Raw genomic sequence first — 9,644 nt, forward strand, 5'->3', positions numbered from 1 at the left:
GTAGCATCGCTTCCTTTATTCGGTTTACAAACGTGTCACTTTTCCTCGGCTTTTGATTTTTCAAAACCGCAAACGCGTATAATCCTACAAGATACAAAAGAGAAAAAAAAAAAGTACCGAAAACCATCGCCGTGTTTTATAAAAGTGTCGAGTTCCTTTACAAGTTTCCCCGAAAGAGAGAGAGAGAGAGAGAGAGTCGGACAAAACAGTTTACAGGAAAGAGCAACCTTTTGCAACTACCACACTCCTCGGGACTTGCGAGATTTCGTTTCTTGTCGCTGGCTTCTCCGCCAAAACAGGCGGGACCAAGCAAGAGGGTTTCGGCCTCCCTGGACAAGCAATTCCCAAATTGTGGACCCTCCCAAGTAGGGAACCCCCTTGCCTCAACTCCCCCCCCCCTTCCTCCATTTAAAAACAGACGTCATCCCAAGGTAGGATGCACCAGAGCCCCCCCCCCCTTACGGCGTCTGCTCCAGTGCTTACCAGAAGGGGGGGGGGGATTTTAGATGCATCCCTCCTGCCCCCAAAGGCTCAGCACCATTCCTGAGGATCTGGGGGGGGGGGGATGTGGGAGAAGTTACAGCCACCCTTGCAAAGGAGGGAGAGGGGAGCGAAATCAAGTTTAGCCCCAGAGGAAAGCCAGCGACATCCGGGCAGTGCTGGTCCCGCCTTCATGCGCTCTTGAGCATCAAAGGGAACCATTTTCGGAGGGGGGGGGAGGGCTAGAGGAGGGTGCATTTTCCTTTCTCCACCCAGGGGTTGTTCTTCATCAGTTCTGGGTTCAGAAAGGGGTCGTTCGGAATGCCATCTTCTATCCACTTGAGGAATCTGGAAGGGAAGGGAGAGAACACACAGTTTGCTTCCTAATCGAGTCCCTAAGGAGGTGGGGAGCTCCCCCTCACTGGCCGTCTTCAAGCAGTGGATGGACAGATCCTTCTCCTGGATTATTGAGGCTGATTCTGCCTTGGGCAGGGGGCTGGACTAGATGGCCTCTAGGGTCCCTTCCCACTGGCCTTATGGATTTTTGCAAAATTGTGCCAGCACATTGAGTGTGTGTCGCACACTGTCCCTGCCCTGCATATTGTGAATATAACAATATAATATAGTGAAAGGAGAGGAGAGGGGGTTAGCTGCCCCTCCCAGAAAGAAACGGAGGAGGGGAGGGGGCTTGTGGGCAGACTCACTCAGGGATGGTTTTGGAAGAGAGTTCCCGCTTGTAAGCCAGCTGGTACTTAAGGCTTTCGATTTCCTTCTTCCACTGGGGGGTCTCCCATTCATCCATGGGGGCCGCTCTTGGGGGCTCCGCTCAGCTGCACAGAAGGGCCCCGGACAGACGTCAACCTGCATCGGAGACCAGAACCATGAGTGAGAGTCTTGCATGTTTTTGTCCCGGCTAAAAAATTGGGAAGGTAGGAGATGTTAAAATCCTGACAGAATGGGGGGTGCAGCCAGGATGGAACTGGGGCTAACGCCTAGGGGTGCCATCCTCAAGGTGGGGCCAGGGGATCGCTCAGAATTACAGCTCCTCTCCAGACTTCAAAGATCAGTTCCCCAGCCGTCAGCGTCTCCACCACCCCATGGACTAGAAACATGGTTTTAAAATCAATGTGCAAGAGACCTTATGTTGCGCTCGTGAGCTAAAGACCGCCCAAGAGCTCCACTGCAGGTTCGGAAAGAGGAGGGATGTAGTGACGGTCACAGGAATAAACGTCTTAAAAGGGGGCGTAGACAGATTCATGGAGGAGAGGTTGGTCAATGGCTACCAGCCGTGGTGACTGGGGGGAACCTCCACATTCAGGGGCAGTCAGCCTCTGGATCCCAGAGCCAGGAGGCATCACCAGGGGGAGGCACTCTGTCCTGCAGAGGAGCTGGCTGGCCCCTGGGAGTGGCCCCTGGGAGTGCCCCCCCTGAGTGAAGGATGCTCTCCTGAACTTTGCAATGGGGTCAGCCGGCATCTCCATCCCCTGATTTGCAAGGTCTCTCCGGAGGCATCAGCATTTGACTGGCAAATCCCTCTAAATGCTGCTGGGGCGGGGAGGGAGGCTCCAGCGGATAGATGGAAACGGAAGGTTACATCTGGATCCAAATTGCCGTCTGTCGGGACAGGACGGGGGGGGGGGTTGCAAAGGTGGACGGTGGAACGGCCTGACCAAGGAAATCTGGAAGGCCTCCCTAAGAACCCCAGAAGAGAACTGCTGGATCAGCCCAGTGGTCCATCCAGTCCAGCACCCCGTCTCACCCTGGGGCCAACCAGGGCAGAGAGGCGGAGAGCTTCCCCTGATGTGGCCTCAGATTCAGAGGTAGACTGCCCCTGAAGGTGGAGGTTCCCCTCAGTCACCAGGGCCAGTAGCCATGGATAGATTTACCCTCCACGAATCTCTCTATAGCCCTTTGTCATACCTGGGGTGAGGGGAGAAGGAGCTGGGACGTCTCCACAGAATGTGCAGATATGAACGCTCTCTCTGAAGTCTTGTATCTGGTTGCTTGGGGGTTGTTGTTGTTTATTTTTTATGGACTCTTACTCACCTTAGAGCGACTGATCCTTCTCTCCTCTTGCTTTTTCCCTGAGAAAGAAAGAAAGTCCCAGAGTTCCTCTCGGAAGAAGCCACTGCGGAGACAAGAGGAGAATAATCAGCAAATCTACCATCAAATAATACTATTACCCTATAGAATCGCCAAGAGTCGGGCACGGCTGAACGGATAACATCATCATCACCACCACCAGGCCCTCCTGTCCCTCCCTGTCCTCTCAGGACATCATCTCCTCCGAAGGAGAGCTTCTGGCCGTCTCCTCGGTCCGCAGTTATTGGGAATAATTGATTTGAATGGTCGTAATGTAGCAATGGTGTAATGCAATGCAGTCTGGTTGTGTTTTCCCCTGGTCTGCGAACGGAGGAGACAGACAGAGGGTCTTCCTTCAAATGCCTCCCCGGGACTGCTTTGGATTCTGTCGGCTGCTATCAAAGGCCAATTGGAGGGTGCCCAGGTGGTTTGCCCAGCTCAAAAGGATGCCTCTCTTTGTCTTCTCAGGAACAGAGTCTTACCTGAGCAATCTAGATCTTGCCCTGGGGGGAAAGACGCCGGCCTCTCCGCTCTGCGGTGGATGGGTTTATCCGTGGCAGAAAGGGTGGATCCAGGCATTCAAAGAAGCAATTTGGGACATGATTTGATTGCATTTTGCATGTTGCTAATACTGTGTGGCTAAGGGCAGAAAGACGGGGGTGGGGGGTGGCTTGGATTCCACCTCCACCCCCCCCCTGTTCATTTTATTATTTTCACTCACTGTTATTTTTTAAAGGCTGAGATAGTCGATCAAATATTATTGTCCTGTCCATATGCGAATGATCGATGCTCCTAATATTTTAGGCCAGTTTTAAGCCACCCCAGGAAGAGCAGAGCAATTCTGTGCTACTGTCCTCCTTTCAGAATTCCCTAAAGAAAGAACGGGAACAATATTTTGTATCATGGTACTTGCAAAAGGAAAGCAGGTGAGAATTTTGGAAGTTTGGGGTTATAACAGCCTCGGAATGGTACCTGGCCATTGCGTTAACTTTTTGTTGTTGTTCCTGCACTGAAATAAACTGAGCCGGATATTTAAAAACATCCCTCCCCCCCCCAAAAAAAAAAAGGACTTTAAAAGATAGCTGTGCATTAGCCAGCCTCCTGTTCGCCCTCTCTGTTATGGACACGTGAGACCCTGTCCCTGCCTTTCTTCCTTTGGTTTTGTTCTCTTCGTCTTGCCTGGGTCGGTGTGGGTAGCGTCTCCCCTTGGCTTTAACCACTAACCGCCCGCCCCCCCCCCCCCCCGTCCAGGTCCTGGGAATTCTGAGTTTGCTCCACCTTTTCCCTCAAGACCCCTTCACATCTGACTGGTCCTTCCTCAGCTCCTCAGCCCCAAGGCGACTCGCGGAAGGGAGATCTGATCTGATGACCAACTTGGGGTCACCTACAGCCGAAATCCACTAGCGCCAAAAGGACAAAGCAACTGGGGGGGGGGGAGGAGCCCTCCGATATTGGTCTACTTCCAACATTAATCCACAAAGGCACCGACCGAGGGCTTACACCCGATTAACATTGACGTAAGCGAGATCAGAAATTGGGCCTGCCACCTCAGGGAGAGTGGACAACGGACTGAGCAAACATTTCTAATGGTGGGCTTGTTTTGACCTCTTTCCGAGCACTTGACTGGACTCAGGTTGGTCTACTCTGTTGGCCAAGAGCGAAAGAGGTTTCCAGCAGGCTCTAAATCTCCTCCGTAAAAAGTTGGCACTTCATGGAGAACTTCTATGGGGAAAAAAACAATATTTTGGGACCGGAGAAATAAGAAGAAGAGCTGGGGGTGGAGGGTTATACCCATATTTCACCTGCCCCTTTGAGAGAGCTCTGAGAGAACAGCCCTGAGAGAGCTGTGACTGGCCCAAGGTCACCCAGTTACCTGCTTGTGGAAGACTAGGGGATCAAACCCAGTTCTCCAGTTTACAGTCTGCCACTCTGAGCCTGTCTGCCTTACAGCAGAAAGCCCTGTTTCCAAACCAGGAACAATCATGTACACGAGTATCTTCTACTGATCAGGGAGAGGCCCAGAAATATCAGCGATAGGCACAGAAACACCCTCAGCTCAAAGACACACAGATCTCCGCCTTGGGCACGCCTTGCGTGCATCCTGCCCTCCTTAACAGGAAGCACGGATTCAAAACAGCATTTCATTCTCAGCTGAAATTCCTCAACGAACAACAATCTGTCTGTCTGTTTCGGGACAACGATTGAACTTCCCCATTCCCGGCTCACACACATGCAAAAAGAAATCTGGGCACGGGATAGAGTGGAGTCTCCGCATGGAAACTCTCTGATAGCCCTGGCTGGCCCATTCTCTCAGCCTCAGGAGCTAAGCAGGATCGCCCCGGCCTAGTATTTGGATGGGAGACCTTCCAGGAAGATGCCGAGCCAGGCCACAGAAAACCACCTCTGGCCGTCCCTTGCCTCGGAAGCCCTGGGGGTCACCCGGAGCCAGCTTGACCGCAGCAGCAACCCACACAAACCGTGCCCATCGGCCGCCCCCGAGTCCGTGAAAAAGAGAGGCAGATGCAAACGAGACAATTTCAGAGAGGGAAATGAGGCGCCTGCTAATACCACTTGAAGGGAATTAACTTCACGCATTCCAGGGTAGGATATTAATTCTGATAGTTCTGGGCCGACAGGAGGCTCTTGAGGACCGAATCCTTGACGAGCTGCATATGCAAATGGGAGCAAAAGGAATGCAAATAATTAGATGATGAAGCCCTCGCCCCATTCGTGCCGGGGAGGGGGGGGGGAACAGCTGTCCCTCTTGTTCGGAGATCAACAAGACATCAATCCGACTGATTGTCGACAGTCAGCTCTGTCTCCATGCGAGTGTTACACTGAACACCTCCCCGACTTGAAGCCATGCTCCGCTGCACCCCTCTGGGACAACATTTTGGATCTGGGACGCGCAGAGGTCTAAGTCGGTCCCGCTCTCTCAGCCTCACCTACCTCACAGGGCTGTTGTGATGTGCAAAACGGAGGGAGGGGAAAGATGCACGTCCTGCGGAGTTCTTTGGGGAAGAGGTTGGCTTTGTCAGCCCTCTCCCCCTCGTGCTTGATTTTCTAAATTCTCTAAACCTCTCTCCTGCTTCCGCTTGGATGTCTCTGTCTAGACCCCAACTCTTCAGCCTTTCCTCCTAGGAAAGGGGCTCTGACCCCCCCCCCCCACCGTCTTGGTGGTCTGTCTCCCACCTTCTCCCTTTCTGCAAGAACCGCACCCAGGGCTTCCCACGGCCTCTCCTGGCCTCACAATGCCTTGAGGGGCTTGGGTTCTCTTCTGCCGAGTTTCTGTTGACGCCCCCAGCGGAGGGCAGGGCTTTGTGCCAGGGCTGCTCAGCTGTCTCTGCACCACAATATCCCACAACAAGCACCCAGGGACCTCCAACATGGCCGTGAGCACATCCAAGGCCTCCGACATCCCTCTGGGCCCAAAGGCGGCAGAAACAAGCGGCCTTTCTGAGCCCAAATGAAGCCCCGTCGGCCGATGGTGGGGTTGAACCAGGCGGGCTGTTTGGGGAATGGGCTCGGAGATGTGCTCTCGGGCCGGGGGGGCTGGGCAGGAGGCTAGAGCCAGGGCTGGCCGGTGGTACCGATCCGCCAGCGGAAGAACCCTCCAAAGAAACTCCCGAGGAGAAGCCAAAGTTCCCAAGTTTTGCCTCCTTTGTCAACAGCACGTGAAGAGTCAGGCCGCTGGTCCATCCAGCCCAAAGCCTGCCAAGATCTCTGGCAGGTAGAGCTGCCAGCCTCCAGATGGGAAAAACGCACGAGGCCAGGTAAAGTGATGGAAAAACCAGATTGGGGCTCTCTGTCTTTTTGAGAGGAGCTGGGCAAACAATAGCAACCCACCGGCTCCCGGAATTAGCCATTTGCTCAGGGGAGGAGATGATATTTGCTCAACCTCCAGGGGCAGCCTGGAGATCTTCCCGAATTACCACAGATCGCTGGAGGAGGACCGAGATCAGCTCCTCTGCAAAACCACGCTTGGTCACTTCTTCTGAAAGCTCTTCCTCTGAACGAGGGGGGCCCACTGGGCTTTTCTGCCCTGCCGTGTGGGATGTGGGCGTATGAACTGGGTGGCCCCTCACCCCAAGCAGCTCCCGTCTAATTTGGGATTTAAAAGCAAGGAGGGCCCTTCTTGTTGGTCCCCGCTCCCCTGCCAGCGGTTCGGAACTCCAAAGGTGCACTGCTTCTGCCCATGGAGGTTCCACGTTGACATCCCACAGGCCACGTTTCCTGGGCCTTCCGCCCGCAGCGGAGGAACGATTTGCCCTCCCTTGGCCCCCAGCTGCGCCTTGACAAGCAGGATGAAACAAAGCCTTACCTGAGAAGAAGGTGTTGATTCAAGAGCACCGGACACAACGGTGTGGGTCGTTTCCCCGGGAAGCTGGCCTCCACTGCCGATCCAAGAAAGGAAAGCTCCCCACCAGCTCTGCGGCACTCTCTCGGCAGTGTGTCCCCAAGCCGGGCCACTCGTGTGGCTGTTAACGGTCTGAAATCCCGAATGTAATCTATTAATGTGCGGGCTGTCCAGCTGTGGCGACACGGCGAAGGACAAGGATAATGAGAAATCCAGCCGCCCCCCTCCCTCCCTCCCTTCCCTCCCTCCCTTCCCAGATGCTACGTTCTCTTTTCACGGTTGGACTCTAGATAAGCTGTTGCAGAGAATCACCCTTCCGTCTCTGTCTCCTGCAGGCCTCCCACGACAGACGGGCAGACGGACGGACAGGCTGGGGCACTCTGCAGAAAGGAAGCCGCTGGCCTGGGTCCGAGCATCCCGGGAGGGGCGGTGTTGATGGTTGGGTGCCATGGCTACCTGGTTCCCCCACCTCCCCTCAGGACGGCACCTTAATTGTATCCCTGGGGCGAAGGGGAGGAAAGCCCCACGAGGTAATCTGCCGGCAATAACACTGGTAATAGCCACGGGGACCCTTTCTTAATGGGCCGGAGAAGAGTTGACAAAGAGAGATTTTCCCCTCCTCTCCCCAAAGACTCAAATGCGAGGCATCCCATGACGCTGATGGGCAGGAGGCTCCGAACGGGCTTTGCACAGAGAGGCTCAAAGGTGGATCTCGCTGCCAGAGGACGGGGTGATGGCCACGGGAATAAACCGCTCCCACGGGGGAGGAGACCGATTCGTGGAGGGGAGTTATGTGCTGGGGCTATTTTTGTTGTTGTTGTTTGTGGAGTGGCAAATAGCTCAAATGCTAATGTGTTATATTTGTTTCTACGTGGTTGCTTTTAACCTCATACCTCGCCACCAGACCCTTCAGGCGAGAGGAGACCAATAAACAAGGGAGCCAAACCTTACATGCATGGAGAAGGAATCCCCCCCCACACACACCCCCCTCAATTCCAGGCCCTCTGACACACACACACACACACCCCTCATCATTCAAATGCTCGCCTTCTGCAGAGGTCCACTCTGCACCACTTAGCTGGTGCATTAAAGAGGTCGGCACAAGGGGAGGCCAAGAAACGCGATTAGAGAGCCATTTTGACATGAAGCATAAATCCCAAGTGCTTCCAGACAATGATCTGAAAGGACCCAGGGGGGGGGGAGTTCGTGGCTCAGTGCTGAGGGTGAGGGGATGCTCGGAGGCCTGTCCGTGGGGCAGCAAAGGGGCACGAAGCACGCAGAGGAACACGGCCGTCCTGTTTGGGCTCACAGAACGGGACTTTCAGAGCGGGAATCTACAGAATGGCTCCTCGCCCACTATGAATTCAGTGGGGCCAGGACACCAGAAGCCCTCCCGTTCTGGCCCCCACCCCAAACCCCAAGAAGACGGAGCATCCCTTCCCCAGACATGAGAACATCAGGGAACCCATGTTGGGTCAGGCCAGTGGCCCCTCCAGACCAGCACCAAAGCCCAGGGGCCATCCAGAGGTCCACCAGCAGGTCCCCAACTCCAGCAGCCCTCCCACCATGGCATCCCTGACCCAGACATGGCATTCCACCTATAGCTTGTGGCTAACAGCCGCCAAAGGACCTCTAGTCCAGATGTTTAGCAAAAGGCTTAGATTTGGGAGACCCAAGTTGGAATTGGCCCCTGCTGAGCAACCCCGGATCAGCTGCATCCTCACAGGTTTGCCTACCTCTCAGGGTGGTTGTGAAAGTGAAATGGAGGAGAGGCGAAGGAGCTCAGCCCCATTAAAAATGGGGTCTCCATTTTTAATTTTGTAAAAATTAGCCAAGCACATACACCACTGAAAGCAGAATGAAATTATACTAAAATCACCATGATTCAGCCCTGCTCCCCCTCCCCAACTCCCCGCTTCATTTAAGACCGCTGGGCTACCTGTCAGCGGCAGATCCCCCATTATCGGACCCTTTTAAGCGTCCCAGATTAAGGAATTATGAACTAAGTGCTGTTGTGCGACCCTGTGTGGGCACAGGCCCATCTGTCCGCCTGCCCGGCCGGCCGGCCTGCAGTAGGCTTGCTTCGTAGGCTCTGAGCACAGGGGGTTATTCAAAATGATTCGCGGGGGGGGGCTTGGCGGGGCAGACGTCTCTAAGAAGGGGGAGAGGGCTGCAATACCCGAAAAGGAGCCTGCATCGGGGCGAGGAGCGGGTCCAGTTGCTGACTCCAGGCGGGGAAGTTTCTGGGGAATATTTTTTCGGGGGGGGGGTGTTGTCACCCTGTTTGCGTCATGCATTGTGCCCCTCTTAGGGCACGGTCTCGTGATTCGCCTGGAAGCGCGGCAAGGAAGGCCCATGAGAAATGGAGCGTTGGAATAACAAAACAGCCCACCGGGGTCCGGCTGCCTTGGAGGTGCCTGCAAGCCTCCCGTTTATCCCCACCTGTGCCCCCCAGGGGTGTGTGGAAGGGGGGCTGCTAGAACCTCTGAGCATTGCCTGAATGCAGGGCAAGGTGCGAATGAGTCCAAGTCAAAGGGAAGGGAAGGAGGCGCCTGGTAGGAAGCGCGAGGGCGCCATCCAGTGCTGCCTTCTGGGATTGCAAGGCAGCCTTTCCACCCACCTGCCTTTCCCCAGCAGCAGAGAAGCAGCATGGTTGGGCATCAGCTGCCCGCCTTGAGCACACCTGGGCGAGTAGGAATTGGGCGGAGGCAGAACCCCCCGGCTT

General features: G+C 54.9%; 1 protein-coding gene across 4 annotated transcripts; it reads right to left on the reverse strand.

The window, feature by feature from the left end:
- Position 1: 1 nt before the first annotated feature.
- Positions 2–7,467, reverse strand: GNG13 (G protein subunit gamma 13). 4 transcript variants are annotated; one of them, XM_077316942.1, is made up of 5 exons: positions 7,232–7,467; positions 6,884–7,051; positions 2,527–2,608; positions 1,185–1,341; positions 2–828 (listed from the first exon to the last, which is right to left on the reverse strand). In XM_077316942.1, the coding sequence occupies exons 1-5, from the start codon at positions 7,333–7,335 to the stop codon at positions 812–814; spliced, it is 528 nt and encodes a 175-aa protein (XP_077173057.1). In that variant the 5' UTR covers positions 7,336–7,467; the 3' UTR covers positions 2–811. The 4 variants fall into 4 exon arrangements, 3 of the variants coding, with proteins under 3 accessions (XP_077173057.1, XP_077173058.1, XP_077173059.1); XR_013227303.1 differs by lacking the exons at positions 6,884–7,051; positions 7,232–7,467 and adding an exon at positions 3,045–3,249; XM_077316943.1 differs by lacking the exon at positions 7,232–7,467 and having other exon boundaries at positions 2,527–2,564; positions 6,884–7,134.
- Between the last annotated feature and the right edge of the window lie 2,177 nt (positions 7,468–9,644).

This window comes from Paroedura picta, chromosome 17 (assembly GCF_049243985.1).
Source record: "Paroedura picta isolate Pp20150507F chromosome 17, Ppicta_v3.0, whole genome shotgun sequence".
In the NCBI taxonomy this organism is placed as follows: domain Eukaryota; kingdom Metazoa; phylum Chordata; class Lepidosauria; order Squamata; family Gekkonidae; genus Paroedura; species Paroedura picta.

Excerpts from the sequence above, each read along its gene's own strand:
- GNG13 (XM_077316942.1), bottom strand. The coding sequence starts at position 7,335 with ATGCTCGGACCCAGGCCAGCGGCTTCCTTTCTGCAGAGTGCCCCAGCC. Across the intron at positions 7,052-7,231 it reads CAGGAGACAGAGACGGAAGG|ACCGTTAACAGCCACACGAG; the intron begins GTGATTCTCTGC and ends TCGGGATTTCAG. Across the intron at positions 2,609-6,883 it reads AATCAACACCTTCTTCTCAG|TGGCTTCTTCCGAGAGGAAC; the intron begins GTAAGGCTTTGT and ends TTGTCTCCGCAG.